The sequence below is a fragment of the Photinus pyralis genome, unplaced genomic scaffold (assembly GCF_008802855.1).
Source record: "Photinus pyralis isolate 1611_PpyrPB1 unplaced genomic scaffold, Ppyr1.3 Ppyr1.4_LG1, whole genome shotgun sequence".
Classification (NCBI taxonomy): Eukaryota; Metazoa; Arthropoda; class Insecta; order Coleoptera; family Lampyridae; genus Photinus; species Photinus pyralis.
In genome coordinates this window covers 370,084-387,396 of record NW_022170249.1, presented here as the reverse complement: position 1 = coordinate 387,396, position 17,313 = coordinate 370,084, and the positions used below count along the sequence as shown (strand labels likewise).

Sequence of the window (17,313 nt, the reverse complement as noted above, 5' to 3'; positions counted from 1 at the left end):
TATAGTACCTGCCACCGTTTGGGAGGTTTGGGAGCTGTAGGTGGTGCGTAGGGGAGTATTTTGATATAGGACACTTGGGGTCGGAAATCTAAAATAAGGGTGCCAGAGCCAAATTACCTTCTGGAATTTCGCGCCTGTAGGTAGGCAACCCAACCGGCCGGCGGTGCACACGGAGCGATCTCAGGCGGCGATGTGTGGCTGACACTTGATCAAAATTTTGTTTAAACCCACGAAATCCCGTCTGCAACGACGCGTATCAAGTGAATAAACACTATGGCAATAGTATAATAATAGTTGGATAGATGTAGGAAGTGCATTGAGAACAACGGTGGCCACGTTGAACACTTGTAAACGTTATTGCTTTTGACTGTCGTTTTCCCTCCTTCCCTCCCATGTCGCTTCCTCGCGCTAACTCGCTCTGCAGCGCTCCGCGCGAAACGTCGGTCGGTTGGGTTGCCTACATACAGGCGTGAAATTCCAGAAGATAAATTTGGTTCTGGCGCCCTTATTTTAGATTTCCGACCCCAAGTGTCCTATATCAAAATACTGCCCTAGGCACCCCCTATACGCTCCCAAACGGTGGCAGGTACTATAGGAATCACCGTATGTATTAGGCAGCAACTTCGTGTGTGCATCTTCAATGTTCATTTTCAGCCAAAAGTATTACTCCTTCATCAGCATCTAATGACACATTCTAGATTTATAATGGTTGCTAAGGGAATAAACAAATTACAAACTTACCTTTGTTTTCTACTGCATACTCTAAATTTTCGTCGAAATTTATGTCTGCCAGTGGACGTGCCTTTGTATTGGGCAGGAATACCCTTCTCAGATGCGAGCAAAATCTTGGACACCTTTGCCGTCTGATATATGTCTACTGGTAATCTGTACAGGTAAATATGTGATAGGCATTTATAATTTAAATAAACACTTACTCGTAGAACTCCTGGTGGGTTTTTTCTGTGTGGCCCATAAACTGTGCGAATTGCTTTGATTCATCCTTGCTTAAATTTAACAATTGCATTACAGTAGCTATTTGCTTTCCCAGTTTGTTGCTCGACATTGCTGTGGGATTTTTTAGTTTCATATTCGTTGTTAGTGTCCTAATAGCTACATCGCCTTTTCCCCAAGGTACAGTGCTGCCAGGAACAGCAAATACGTATTCATTATCGGACTTAATATATTTATCCCTATTTTTTAGAATTCTATCTATCTAAATGCCGACCCGTGTGGCGCAGTTCAGTTAAAAGCTGGACTGTGGTGCTAGGGTCCCTGGTTCGAATCCGGGTTCGGGCATGGATATTTGTAAATGTATAGTGGGTTGGGTTGGTAGAGCAGCCTTGGCTGAAACCCCGCCCACTCAAAAATAAAGGCAAAATAAAATAAAAATAAAATAAATAAAAAACCTTTGTAAGAGTTCGGGTATTAGTATAACTACTGCACGATTTCCCTTTCCACCGTTAACTACGTGTTTATATTTGCTAGTCAACATTTTCTCAACATCTGTTAGCACATTCTGAAAATCGTTAACATCGCTACGGATATCCCGTGTATTGTCAGCAATCTTTAAGTATTGTATATCGCCGATACGCCTCCTATTAAAGACAATTAGCAGTACCAAAGTGCAATTTAGGAGTAATTTGTATGTATTTCTATCATCATTTCCTTGACGAAATACGTTTTCACAATCTTCGGCCATCTTTAAAGACTCATCGCGAAATATCTTAATGTCACTAACTAGTGAAAGAAGCAGTGGTTTTTGCCACCTTCTCTCCAATAAGTCTTTATTTGCCAATGACGCTAATTCGATGTTCCACCGAGTTTCAACAAGCATCTTAAAATTGTTAATGTCTTTTAGCCAAATGGTTTTTAAGTCTGGTGATTGAGCCCGAAATCCTCTGGTCTCCTTCTAAACTAAGTGTGACACTTCCTGACAAGCTAATTTTAAAGACGTTCCCAAGTGCATGGCTAGACTGGGCGTTTTGAAAGTATTTTTTATTAGGTCGTACCCCACTATGATCCTTACTGCTGGTAACACAGAATGACAGTTTTTCGGAAGAAGAAGTTGTTTAAAGTCCACGTTGGTGCGACCAACAATTTCTCTGTAAGCATTAAGGAGCATCGCTAACTCCCTCATTCTGTTGCTACAAACGTAGCTAATTCTCTCACGTTTGTGCTTCTTCAAATATGAATCACCAAAACGCAGATGGCAGTTGATACGCTTAATTTAGAATTGATGTCAAAAAAAAAATTTAAGATGGCCACTTTTGAGGAACATTTACCAACTTCCTAAAGTTAAATGGGCGCCATATTGGATTTTTAGATTACTTTATAGATTTTTTAATTCTCTTTTCAACGAGTCATCATAACATAAGATTGAAAATAAGATACCAGTTATATCAACGGTTTTTATATTTTAATCAAGTAGGCTGTGATGAATTAAAAAAAAACAAAACAAAATCTATTCGAGCCAACAAAACAATGAAAATAATTACATCAGATGTAAGTAAATGTTATTTAAAGAAACCTTTTTATTTTATATACCTGCCCAAAATTTTACTGTTATTTGTAACGTTACAATGACGTCTTCAATTCATTTATTTTTAAGTACACTTAACGTCATATTACGACGTCGTATCTCGTAATAATGGAAAATATATGACGCCGCTGGGCTGTGACATTTTCACTAATTTGGTGGTTATTTCTCAACCCCAACCAACTACATCTTGTCCCAAATACGTAAGATATTGCATTTTTTAATGAGTGATTTACAAATTATTGATAAGTGGAACCGCGCAATTTTTTTATAAAAGTTACCTACAATTGAACGAACATTTGTAACAAAGTGAATCACAATACATACTACATACATAAGATGCTACTGTATTAGGTTCGTTTTACAGGCATTCTTCAAATTGATGGAGCATTTCTTCGTTGGTAATGAGTAGCTTATTATTAAATAATTCATTCAATTGACTGGCACTACCCTATTGATCATCTGCACCATGTTCTAATTATATATATATATATATATATATATATATATAAAATAAATAAAACGAAAATAATTAACCTGATTTTTGACCCTTAATGTTGACAACGTGTTTGTAGGGTCACTTGCGCAAGCCACTACAGTTTGTGATGGCGACACATGGTCTCTTCTAGTATTACTATCGGCATTTCGTACCGACTTCAATTATTTTGTTATATAAGTTTATATATAAGTTGTTATAAGTTATTTTGGCATGCCTTTTAAGGTATCGTTTCAAAAATATGCCTTTACATAAAAAGCAGGGATAATATTGTGGGTGTTCAGATTCCTGCTTCCCAGTTCGGTAAGGGCGTGTACTTCCAATGATGAATAGATTTGTATCTTTTCTAAGAGATATTAATGCTTCTCGCCTTTGTTTGATTTTCTTGGGGAGCATTAATATATCTTGAACCTCATTTTCCGTAGGATGCATCCTCTAAAATGGGCGGGTATTGAAATGCTACCTTATAAGAACGGAAATCCTTACCAATTATCCACACTTTGTTAACAGAATTAATGATGATATTATAAATCTTGATTACATCTTGTACCATACAGTAACAATCTGCTTTCGAATACGAACAAACTGACAAGGTAATGCCTCTTAAAAGTAATTTTTTATACTGTCTGACGTCTTGAAAATTCTAATCATTTCTTATTACAGGCCCATCATTGTGGTCCAATTTTGTTTCAAAATTATCAATATTATCATAATTGGCAGAAGTATCGCAACGATTTGAAAAATTCATTGCTGCTTGAACACGATTGAATACTTCCTGTAAAGGGTTAACGGTTGACTTTACTAATCGTTTTAATGATCCCAAATAATTTTCAAACAATGAAAAATTATCAAGTGGTCCGTAAATTAACATCATGGTGCAGATGACACAAAATATGAATATTGTAGATAAGAAAAGTCTTACTGTAAATATTAGAACTATGGTTAACCAACAGATTTAGCAGTTGACCAGCTTGTTCAGCACCAAACTCAGCCAAGTGTTTTTCAGATATCAGTATAGTAATTCCAATATGGAGGAAAAAGTGTTCATAAACCGCTATGTCTAAACAATTTTTGAGCACTAGTGGACCTAAATAAAGCATGAAAGTTCGTAATTCAGTACACTTCCACCTTGGCAACTCAAACAAACTACGGGGCCACAATAGTAGGATGTAGATACTTACTGACGATAGCAGTTTTCAAACGAAGTTCCGAAAAAGCTTTATTATTCTTTCGTGTCCCGCAAAAATTATACAGACAAGCCAATTCATTGCTCAACAAGCATTTCAGGATAATGTTAGTTATGGCCACTACGTCCTTTCCCCCCAATTGTGACAGGTAGGATATCTAAAATAGTATATTGTAATACAAGTGCGGAATTTTATTGAAAAACGCGTATGAAAGTCGCTAACGCTCGTGCTCCAATCATACAAGTTTTTCAATAATCCTTTCCGCAAGTGTATTACATACTATTTTTTCTACGAAAGTTCTCGAATTTAAAGATTTAGAGAAAAATTTTATATCAAAATGTTAAAACAACAATTTCTGTATAAATCAAGTCGTAGTACGATTCTCGTGTTTATCTGTAAAAATATAAAATCAAGTCTTCGTGACGCCGCTACGTTGTCTTAGTTACCAACGAGTTGTTTATAAAAAAGCCGGTTAGTAATTTTGCATGTAGTTTTGTACGAAGCAATTTCTTCAGTAAAACAAGAATTTAAAAGCTGAAAATGAGTGTTCATGAAGAAAGTGAGAGCGGCGATGAATTTATGTGCACTCCGCCTGAGGTTGCTGCAATGGCGGAATCAATTATGCCTGAGCTTTTGCCTGAAAAATCGAGAAATCGGTACGAAAAAGAACGAGAGAGGTTTTTTAATTGGTGTAAAATGAAACAAGTCAAGCGGTATACAGAAACCGTGTTGCTTGCCTATTTTGTCGAAAAATCTGGAAAATTGAAATCATCGACACTGTGGTCAATGTATTCCATGTTGAAAAGTATGTTGATTTTGCAAGACAACGTCGACATTTCCAAGTATGCCAAGTTACAATCGTTTTTGAAACGTAAATCTGTTGGTCACAAGCCGAAAAAATCGCTGACTTTTACGAGGCAACAAATCAGTACGTTTTTAGAGGAAGCACCCGATGAAACATTTTTAATGATGAAAGTAAGCACCTATACTTACCTACTATTTTTTCATGTCTATACATTTGTTATATGTCACACAAATAATGAAATTTATTTGTAGGTTGCTCTAATATTAGGAGTTGCTGGGGCTTGTCGTCGAGAGGAGTTGACGAAAATGACGGTGAACGATATCCAAGGCGAAGATACGTTTTTACTCGTAACGATTCCAGACTCCAAAACGCATGTTCCAAGAACTTTTTCTGTTACGGAGGGAAAAGAGAATTGGATACACTTGTACCAGAAATATAAAGCGCTTCGTCCTCAAAATGCTCAAACTTCGCGACTTTTTTTAAATTATAAAATGGGAAAATGTACCGTACAACCTGTGGGTATTAATACATTTTGAGCAATTCCTAAGAAAATTGCGAGTTACCTGAAATTGCCAAATGCTTCTAGTTTTACGGGTCATTGTTTTCGGCGTACCTCCGCAACGCTACTTGCTAATGCTGGAGCAGACCTTTTGAGTCTTAAACGTCATGGGCGGCTGGCGGTCGTCGACGGTAGCGGAAGGATACGTAGATGGTTCTCTTCAAGGCAAATTAGAAGTATGTAACAAAATAATTGGTAATGCTTGTCAATCAAATGATCCTTGCACACCTTCGACATGTCATCCAGATGATCCTTGCACATCTTCGACAGCGTCCACATCTACATTAATAACTTCTAAATGCTCTGTGTCAAATTCGTTACTTCCAGGTGTTAATATAAGTAACTGTTCATCATTTACCATTAATGTAAATATTACTAGCCAGAAGTAGCTGTAATTGTAAATTGTGGCATTAAAATAAAAAAAAGGTATCTTTGTTTTTACTTAAGAGTGTGGAAAATAAGTGTGGAAAAATTTTTCCACACTAGTGCGGACAAAACCCTACTTTCAAAGGCTACTTTTTTCTCAGAAAACAAGACTTTCATCACTTTCGTAGAAAAAATAGTTTTTGAGTACAGGTCTATCCACGAGTTACCCTTTGCACACAGTATTACCAATGCTGTAGAATTATTCTCGACTGCTAGATAACTTTCTAATGTAAATAAATCCTCTTCTGATTTGAGTGGTAAAGAGGGGTTTCATTTAAAACTTCAAATGGCAGTTTAGAGTTTTGCAATGTTTTCAAATCTGTTTATTCTGTTCTCGCACATATAAAATTCCAAGAGCTTCTTATTTGACACTAAAAATAAAATAATCTTTTGAAGATAGAAATTTATGTAGGTAGTAGGTACGCTAAACATTACCTATGATACAGAAAGGCTTCGATCCGGCCTATCAACAGTCTCATTTGTCTCTTCTGATACGGTGTGCGGGATGGCTCATGTACTAGTGTTGATCAGGCGCGGAAACACCTTTTTGCTACACAGCATAAGCACGTAGGCGCTATCCCCTCCAACTCGTGGTACCCCCTGGTTCAACACGTCAAACGGTCTGCGTACCAGGCAGGCTACATCTGGGGCAGGGCTGCAGAATTGACACCCGAAAGTCCACCAACACCAGCAACGTGAGGCTGGACCACGGTGAATAATAAGAGAGGTGGCCCGACCGCGCGCTCCGTAGTGTGCCAATGTTGTATCGCTAAGATGTAAGAGAGAGAGAGCGCGTCGTAGGGTTCATTTTCTGTATACGGGGTATAAATGCACTACAAGGTGAGCGTTACTCCCCGTAAGCAAACGGGTAAAAATAGGACATGAGTATATGCGGTTTTAATAGTACCAATCGCTAAAACATTGTTAAAACAGATAATACTTTATTATTTTGTATTTATTCATTTACTATAACTAATTAAAGTGTGAAATATGCACGTTTACAAAGGTTTACACAATTTGTAATTTGGCTTCTTTCTTCTTGTTTGACGAAATTTTGGCAACTCTTGAACACTCTTGATTATAAAATTGTTTAACTCGCATTGCAATATAAAAAACACGCTTTGTGCCATTACATCACTTGAATGAGTCGTACAGGGGAAAGCGGAAATCGTATTCTGTTGGGAAGAAAAGAAATCGTCCAAAGTATCTTCAAAAACATTAACTGATCTAACATGACGCATAAGCACCAATTCTACTTGACTTAGCGTGCTAAATATGAATAAATTTGGATGATTTAAACCACCTCTAGATTTTAGAATTGTCAATTCACTTGCTGGTAAAAACTTCTTAGGTTCTTTGTTATACAAATGTTCTTTGCAAAGATTGCACTGTGATGTTTTATATATTTTCTTACAAATGAAACCTGCGAGAAAATAAAGAATGCATTGGATAGTATGTTCAATATCACTAGTGATGCCGCCGAGACGAGACTCAGTCTCGTCTCGTCTCGTCTCGTCTCGAATTTTCGAGACGAGACCGAGGTTCAGTCTCGTCTCGTCTCGTCTCGACGAGACGAGACTAAGCATGAGTCTCGTCAGACTCTCGTTTGGTCTCGAATTTGTTTGTATTTATTTGTACTGTTTTAGCGGAATAGTCTAAATCGAGAACAAAAAAAGATAAACTTTTGCGAATCGATTTCTACGAGTTCAAGGATCACTGCGGATTAGAAGTCGTGTTTCCGATTACGAGCTGTCAAAAAATTCCCTGAAAATCGTATGCGATTCTTCGTACATATCTTGTTTAATTGTGCCCACGGACACGGAGGCCATCTTCATTCAAACGTTGCCTAGCGACAATCATGATAACAAAGTTTATGACATTTTTGGCACATTGTTCACAAAACGTCACCAGTCACTAGGCAACTTTTGAATCGCCCGCCGGCGCCTGCCGCGAAAATCGGCAGCGCGCGGCGATATTTAAGGGGCTGGCAGAATTAACTTCCGGCCGGAAAACTGCAGGCAGACCAACATTTCCTGAAAAGGTGACTTTCAATTTATATGCATGTGAATTTTCCAGTTGTTGTGTTATGAGTATAGCAATTCACAAAAAAACAGTTCAATTAATCCGCTTCTGCCGCTATTTCCGGCTGGATAAAACTCGGTAGAAAAGAATTTTTCCTTAAAACCCATCGCCCTCAACCTACGGTTATCAATTTCAGGTGGTTTGGTTTTCGGTTTAATTTGCGGAAAAAAATTCACCGGAAGTGCCTATTTTTAATAACATTCCGGCCAGAAAAAGGCTGACAGAAAACTCATTTTGTGTTATTCAAGTTGCAAGGAATCCAGTAACAAAGATTTCATCTTGTTAGCTTATCACTACTGGTTCCATGCGTCCGGCTCTCGTACCTACTATATTACTCCTATTATTTACTTGTCATGCCTTCGTAGTTCGTGGTCTTTTATATGCTATATGCTCATTGCTCTACCTACATACACTATATTTGGATAGTGTCTCGAGACCAGGCGAGACCAAACGAGACTAGACGAGACGAGACGAGACTGAACCAGGACGAGACGAGACTCAGACTTGGTCTCGTCTCGAGGTAACGAGACGAGACGAGACTTTCGAAAGTCTCGTCTCGTCTCGTCTCGCGGCAACACTAAATATCACTGGTCGTGTGTTCCTTCGACTCTGGATATAAATTATCGAACATAAGCTCTTCCCAATCTTCATAATTCAGTGATGACATTTCAAGTTTGGATTGAATTTTTTTAATGTGTGCTGCGCGACTGTCACGTTCGGACTCACAAAATATGTATTTAAAATCATCGAATGATAAAATGTGTGTCGAATTCTTTGCGTCGTCCTCTGGAACTGTACAGTTCCCAAATTTTGGTGGTTTAAGCAACTTGTAAACTGAAAGCATCCGGTAGAGTTGCAGAAAATCTGTGAAGGTTGGATGGTCATTTGAACATCCAGCTTGTCTTATCAATCCAAAGAATCTCTGAAAATGTATAAAAGATGAATTACGAAGCGTGAGCATTTACAATTGAATTACGACATGCATTAGATAACATTTTAACATGCCCAAAGGTTTTCTACAAGCCAAGGAGAATAATCCGTGCTAACAAAACAGAAATGTAAAAAACTACATGCATCTGAGGCTACACCCTAGCCACGGTGACCCTAGAGTAGTGTACTCTTTTCTACGATATGAAAGTGATAAGGACGGTGAATATTATTATTCACTGTGATGACAAATTAGTAATTTATTTGGTATGAAATTAATATCGTAAATCTGCATATACTCCAAGGTACACCGAAAATTGGCAAGGAAAAAATAAAAATATATTCTAGTCCTTTAAAGATCAAAAAGAAACATGCATATCATAAGTACCTCTAGTGGATCCTGATTAAGTTTACTAGTGAGTACGTATTTAAAGTTGCACTGAGACAATAAATAGTTGCTCAAATCTATGGTTGATAAGATTGAAACCCTAAAGCCTTCACCGGTAGATCTAGTTAAGAACTGAGTTTCTGTAATAGCGCCATCCAGAAGCATTCCTTCCCAAAAATTCAAGAAATTTAAATTGTCTTGTAATACCTTCAAAGTGACGGATAATAATAATAATAATAATAATAGTCATCTTGTAATACCTGAAAATCTGCACTCCCCAACCGAATACCTTCATAAGAGCGTCTCCTGTTCATAGTATCAAAAAGATCGTTAAATCTTTTTGTGAACAAAATAGTTCCATTAGCGTTTTCTAATAATTTACTGGTTTTCTTATAATGCTGTATTCCGGCTACTGTAGAGTTGCTAAAAATCTAAAACATTTTGTCGATACTGTTTAATTCTCTGGACATATAAAAATGCTTACTTGTGTAGCTATTTTAACTCGCATTTTCATAAAATTATTAGGTCGAGTGTGCATGGTGGTCAATTTCGGGCATACCCGTAGATTATGGGGTAAATTCATATCCAACGCAACTAACGTTTCATAATGTCCCCAATCAGCAGTACCATCAGGCGTCTACAGTATTATTATTGATATAAGATAAAATATTAAAATTTGTATAGGCACACTTACAATCAGAACTCGGGATTTTAGGAATCTGTTTCTCAAACATTTAACCAAATGCGGTACATCAGAAAAGAAATGCAAATGTCGAGATTCGTCAACAGGATGAATGATTTTGTTCACTGTGTAATTCATTTTGCCATTAAGGGGGCTAGGGATAGAGGATAGGCAACACACAATAGTCACTGAAATTTGCAATAAAAGTCGAAACTTTTGAGTAATTTTTGAAGCCCAAATATTAATTCTAACTAGAGGTCTTATCGGAAATTGATAGAGATATAGAAAGTCATTAAATGTAGCGATTTATTTTTTTGATAAAATTATTTAAGTCGTGTATAAATGATAATCTTGAATTTACTAAGAACGCGAATACTGGCCTTAGTAAAAAAAATATTTAAAAAGTAAATCCGCACAATTTATTTAGTAACTAAGTGGATTAAAAAAATATATTACGAACTGCTTCAAATTATGAAATAAAACGTAATTTTTATTCAAAAGTTTATATAAAATATAGCGTCGCACATAGGAGTATTTACTCTAAAATCCTGGTCAAAATTATTTAACTTAATTTATCATCATATAATCATTTGAGAACAATAAAAACATAAACGAGAACTGTCTTAAACCTACCTACTAATATTTTTGAATGAATTTGAAAATCTGCTGTACATACATAATAAAAACTAATCGTCTAAACTGGCATCACTATCATTACTATCAACATCAACTTCCTGGATTTCGATTGACGAATTTTGTGCGTAAGGAATTAAAAGACCTATTGTTTCTGAACAGAACGGCTTGCTCCTTTTTCGTGGCAGAAGTCTTTTACTGCTAAGCAAAGGATCAGACGTTAGTAAAAGTCTATTTAAAACGTCTCTGTTGCATTTAACTCTGTCAAACTTTCTGGCAAAATTTTGTCTAAACAGTCTAAAATGTTTATTGCGGGCTTCGGCAGCCTCTTCTGAAAGCTGCCCAATTGGTAGTATCGAGTGTGTAATTACAGTTGCACCATGCACAAGAATTTTGTGTACAGTAGGTGACATTGGATGCCACCCATACAGCTGCACGTACAGTTTTGCAGTTTCTTCTGTATATGCTTCAAATTTTGTAGCGTGTACTTCATGGCCACTGGAAATAGCTTCAAGGATGACTCTAAATCGTTGAATTAAATTACGATCTATCCCTGTAATACGCGAAGCAGTTTCTGGATCGGAAAAAAATCTTCGTGATGTGTTTCCATCATTAGTGTTCCCGTACCCAGCTTTTGGTATATCTACCAAAAGTCCCATTTCCTCTCGAAACGCTTTTTGAATTATTTTTTTCCTCTCTTTCACTATCAATTTGTCTTCAGTTGACCTAACTTGCCATTTTTTAATGATCAACTTATATGACAAATGTAATAACGATTCAAAGAATCTAATCCTTGCATGTAAAATTGAAAGCCCGAATTTGAGACTCTCAGGATCCACTTTAACTTTTTTCGTTAAATCATTAAAGTCTTTAGATGTAAGACCACATATATAACACCTCATTGTTGATGAAGTGTTCGTAGCTGCATTGCATACTTTCCCATCCACCATTGTTGGCAACAGTTGGTGTGTTATATAAAGAACACCATTAGCCGTTGAAACTTCCGTTTTTTCTAAATTTCTTGCTTGTTCGTCAATGTATTCCATTTCTTCATTGGTGACATCCTTTGTTTCATGAACGAAACGTATCCGTATAGGTCCACAAAACCTGGGAGATGAAGGCACTGGATTTTGCCATAGAATTCTGATTTGATTATCAATAACTGTACGCAGTCGTAGTGGCACAAAGGAGCTTTGAAATATGTTGGCATCGCTGTCGGTATTATTTTCAAATTTTTGCTTGTACTGGGATTGCTGAGATCCATCACAGCCCCACTTGATGATTAGCTGTAAATTGGCTTTTTCTTCTTGCGTACAAGTATCTATAACTTCTTCTAAATACTTGCACAATCGTAAACAGGTATGATTAAGCAATTCTTGTAACACAACTTCAGCACATGTCTCTGTTACTTTGATGGCTTCCTCATTTGGATAGCAGTCGGTTTTTGCTTTTTTAATTAAAGAATAACAAGGATATATTTTTTTATTTGCACTGTGTAGTATTTCCCATTGCCTTCTACTAAAATTTCCTTCAACGAAAATAGCCAAAGCTTCAGATGGTGTGTGCTTTTTTATTTTATCTTGATGTGCCGAAGAAATTACCTGTCGGAATTTTTTACCTCTCGTTGGTGTTAAAGTGATATCTTTTATTATTTTAGATACGTCTTTGTTACCTTCAGCACGTTGGCTCATTTGAGCAGCGTAAGTCAATTCATCCGCGGGAATGCTATCTCTTAAATATTTTGTTTTCCTTCGTTTGGATCTATCACTCAACTCTCCAAATTCTTTTGTTGGTCGACCCGGTTTCTCACTTGTCCAAATCTTAAACTTCACCGTTTTTTCTAGCCATTGTGCATTTTTCTTTAAAAAACGATCATGTTTGTAACTTGCGGCGACCCATTTTGCCTTAAAATCACTCTTGAAATGACTCAATGCGTGCTTTAACTGGCTATGTTCACTGTCTCGGCATTTAGTTATCTCAATCATTTTTTTCTCCAAAAACAGCATCTTTTCGTCTATTTTCGTATCCGGACATTCTTGCATTATGTCATATAAATGCCTTTTACTCATATTTTTGAACGTCCCAGACGAATCTACAAATAAAAGTGAATTCATTATTAACAATCGAAAATACCAAAATTCACTATCACTACACTTAAATAGCTGAGAATGAAAATGGCGGAAGAAAGCGGAATTTTTTCTTTTACCATTCTCTCCAGGAAAGCTCAAACCATTTTTTAAATACGTGTCGGGTTATCGGAGGTACCCGGAACACATAAAAAATCACTTCTGTTTATGATGTTCCACAAAAAAAGCACTTGTTTACGGTTGTTTATCAAATAACTATAAATTGGTTTGCGCTTACAAATTAAATGTTACGTAGATATTATATTCAAGTACATACCTTTAATTTCAATCTCCATCTTGTTGTGTTCACAAAATGCACAAGAAAATATTGACACTGTAAAAGTTAATTGTATCAAAAATGACAATATCAAGAAACAATAGAGCCCAATCGACGCCAACTAAGTTCCGACTATCTGTTTGACGTGCGGTGGCAAGGACAGGCCGAAACAAGGGCGGAATTTGATAAACCATTTATTTATCTATTAGAAAGAGGCAGTTACACTAACTTTAAACATATTTTGTATATTTGATTTATGGCCAGGTTTTTACGGTAAATACTCCTATGTGCGTCGTAGATATGGGTTTATGGGTATCTTTGGAAAGCTCTCGATGTAATCTAACCGATGGGATGGTCAACATTTCGGAATGGAGATAGAAGTACCGAAAGGGTGGGAACGGGTGCCTTCATTTCTCCAACCTCTTAATACCGAATTTGAACGAAATCGGACGGTAAACAACAGCGATATAGCCATTTGTAATTTGACACCACAAAAACACTTAAATCGTGATATCTCGATAACGGAACGTAGTAGGTAGTGGTTCATGGGTGTCTTTAGAAAGATGGGAGGACAAATTTTGAAATGCAAAAGGAAACCAATTAAAAGACATTCGTGAACGTGAACGATTAGGTTGAGTTAGTGTTAAGTTACGTTTGGTTAGGTTAGATTAGGTTAGGTTAGGTTAAGTTCAATATCAAGTTCAAAGTAAAATGGTTAGGGTAGGTTAGGTTAAGTTCAAGATCAAGTTCAAAGTAAAAAAAATCGATTTAACTCAATAACACATCTCGACCTAACCTAACTGCCCATTTCGACCTAACCTAATTTCCATCATCTCGACCTAACCTAACTGCAATCTACTACACATTTCGACCTAACCTAACCGTCGTCTCTAATAAAAAAATAAACAGAATACATACGCAGAAAGTCGTACTACAAATGCGCAAAACTCAACTTTCTTATTTATATCAATAGATGATAAAGAATTGGTAGACAGTTAAAACAGAATCGTACGTTACCTATAGCATGGAACGAAACGAAATAGCACGCAATATCCAAAACCCAATAGGTTTATATTACAACGAAAAAATACAAACACAAAAGTAAAAAATGCCCCATTTTCAGGGGAATTAGGGGGAAATCAACTCACGCTAGCGAAGTCTTAAAATGCGTAGCATTTTTACAAAACACATACGCCGAGTTTGACTTAAACAAAATAAACTATCGATATATTGGTGCTTTTTTTCGAGCCGAATCAAATTTCTTTTCCCTTTTTAGAAAATTGTACCGTCAACCAACATTAACTATATTCTCACAACCATTAAAAAAAAATAAAAGAAAATAAATTTTTTTTTTAATTTACAAACGGTAAACCTCAAAGAAACAAAAAAAAAATTTTTTTTAAATTCTATACGGTAAACAACAAAAAAAGGCGTACGTTAATTAAACGGCGCCGATAGGTCCGTAAGGACCTATCTAGTTTTTGTAATTATAAAACGCCGATCCAGATTTTGCGGGCCAGTTTATTCTAATGTGCTTTCCATCAATACTTCCTATACAGTTGGGCACTGGCATTCCACGTTTCTTCATTAGGGACACGCATATACTGGTCGCGTAAAACTTCCCAAATACTATCTGATACTTCTACTATTCGCCCTATCGTACAATCTCCCCTCCTAAAATGATATGATGGTTGTTTAAAGCTTAACCACGTAGCAAAGTACCTGTAAAATAAAAGAAAAATATTTTAGCTTAATATACAATTTTAATGCCGAAACACGAAAGTGAAAACTTAGTTAGATTATTATTCCAAGTGCAACCTGCAAAGAAAAGTGGAAAAATATCCGGTCAGCTTTTTCTAGACACTTGAGACAAAAACGTCCAAGTGGTTGTGCAGCAAAACCAAAGAAGCCGTATTAGTGCTAGTTCAGACACGACGTTTTCCGCGCGGATTGAAACCGCGCTGTAGAGCTGGGTCGTTCATGAACGAATCGTTCATTTTGAACGACTCATGTACGTGAATGAATGAATCGATTCATGTGCGGCGCTGCGAATCGTTCATCGTTCAGACGTTCATCATAAAATCGTGATTCGTGCGCCACTGCGAATTTCGAAGCGGAACGAAAACGAATCGTTTGAAATGAATCGCTGCCACCGTAAGATTTAAAATCACATCACTTAAATTTGAATCGATTTGACACGAACGAACTAGGAACTAGGATAGGAGTAGAATTCTTAGAAAATTATATGCCGCGTTGCGTAGTGAGGTTAGGTAACTGCACATAAATAAAATTACTTAGAAAAATAATATCTAATAAAATAAACATGGATTAGGGGTAATGGGTACACTTACATGTTATAGTTCAAAAATATGATTTTGGATAATTTTTTGAAGTTAAGCTTCTTCTACGGTGAGTTAAAATATTTCCCCCTTTAGAAAAAACTCTTTCACACGGCACCGAACTTCCTACTATGCACAGTCTTTTCTGCATTACTGCAAATAATCTAGGGTAATAAATTTTATGTTCGCGCCACCATGTGAAAGGATCTTGTTTTCTTCCTAATAGGGGTTCTTGAATGAATTTATCAAATTCAATAATGGCAGCAGCGATTGGACTAATGTTCGAATGAAGTTTAGATGTGTTCTCGTCAAAGTCGTCCCATATTAAAGATTTATGCTTTTTCGGTGGGTGCGACCCACCCTCGCCGTCATTCAGCTCAGCATTAGAATTCCCGACGTCTGAAACATCTTCTTCACCAGAGATTTTGACAAGTGCGGCTTTTTTGCAAATTGAATTTTTCACTTTTTCAAATGCAGTCGGATTTGAAAATCCTTGCTTTTTAAACCTGGGGTCGAGTACTGTACATTCTGCCAAAATTAGTCGCTCCTCGATGTCCCCAAATCGTTTTCTCAACTCTTGATTAATTTTGTCGACGAATAGAATGACTTCGTTCGGTTCTCCATTAACGTTATATTTGGAAAAAAAGGTTACTAGCCCTTGGGAGAACAATATAAGCTTAGAGATAGTAACTTCCTTCTCTGAGCTAACTTCCTCCGTAACTTCTAAAAATGGCTGAAAGAGGGCACATAAAGTATTCAAAATGCGAAATTCTTCTTCGCGCAATATTAGTTCGGGTTTGATTAAAGCTAGAGTCGATACCAATGCTTCTTTGTTTTTGACAATGCTCTGGAACATTGTTAGGGACGAGTTCCATCTCGTTGGCACTTCTTGTTTCAGAGTTTGTTCTGCTAAGCCCATTTGCCTTTGAAAATTTTTTAACTACGATGAAGCAAGTGTGCTTCTTTTGAAAAACTCCACAGCGGACTTTGCTCTGGTGTGTATTTCTTTTATTTGCTCCAACCCTTTTTGCACAATTAAATTTAATGTGTGGGCGAAGCATGGAATATGATTCCAACCTAAAATCCTACTAGTCGCGATCATGTTAGCTGCATTATCCGAGACAAGAGCTTGCACTTTACCTATTTTATTTTACAAATTGGTTTTATTTCAGCAGCTATATTTTCTGCCGTGTGTCTTTCATTATAAACAAAACATTCCAAAAGACATGACTGGAATAAACACTCTTCATTTAAAAAATGGACTGTAACAGCTATATAGCTCTCATTATTAGCCGATGTCCAAGCATCGGTGGTTATACTGCAAGCCGTTGCCGATTGTAATTTAGCGCGTACTTTATCTGCTGTTGCGACGTATGCTTGCTCTAATAAAGTATTTGAAATAGTTTTTCGCGATGGTACACTATAGCCTGGGTTTAATTGTTGGACAAATTGGCGAAATTCCGGTTGCTCGACTAAATTAAATGGGTGAAATTGCTTAACTATTAATTTCAGCAACAACTCGAGTATTTTGCTCCTGCTTACTGGAAGTGGACGTTGAGAAAAACTATGAATTTTGCTTTGCACCTTTCCTGCTGCTGATCTGAATCGCTGCAGATGTGTAGACCTAGGCGCGTTTATTTCTGTTGATTCAGACGTTTCACATACAGCCGAAGTGGACGCCATGGACGTGGACGGCCCGGGTGCTCCCGTTTCAGTAGACGCCGATGATGGAGTTATTTTTTTACATTTTGTTAGTACTCCCCCAGACCCAGGATGCTTCAAAGCCAAATGCCGCGATAAATTGGATGTTGTACCACTTTTAAAAGAATAAATAGTCAAGCAGAAAGTGC

The 17,313-nt window shown here is 36.9% G+C and overlaps 1 protein-coding gene across 1 annotated transcript; it reads left to right on the top strand.

Moving 5' to 3' along the window:
* The first annotated feature begins 4,500 nt into the window (after positions 1–4,500).
* LOC116158855 lies at positions 4,501–5,560 on the top strand. Its single transcript, XM_031471707.1, has 2 exons — positions 4,501–5,194; positions 5,276–5,560. Exons 1-2 carry the CDS (start codon positions 4,760–4,762, stop codon positions 5,558–5,560), a joined length of 720 nt encoding a protein of 239 aa, XP_031327567.1. The 5' UTR covers positions 4,501–4,759.
* The last annotated feature ends 11,753 nt before the right edge of the window (positions 5,561–17,313 follow it).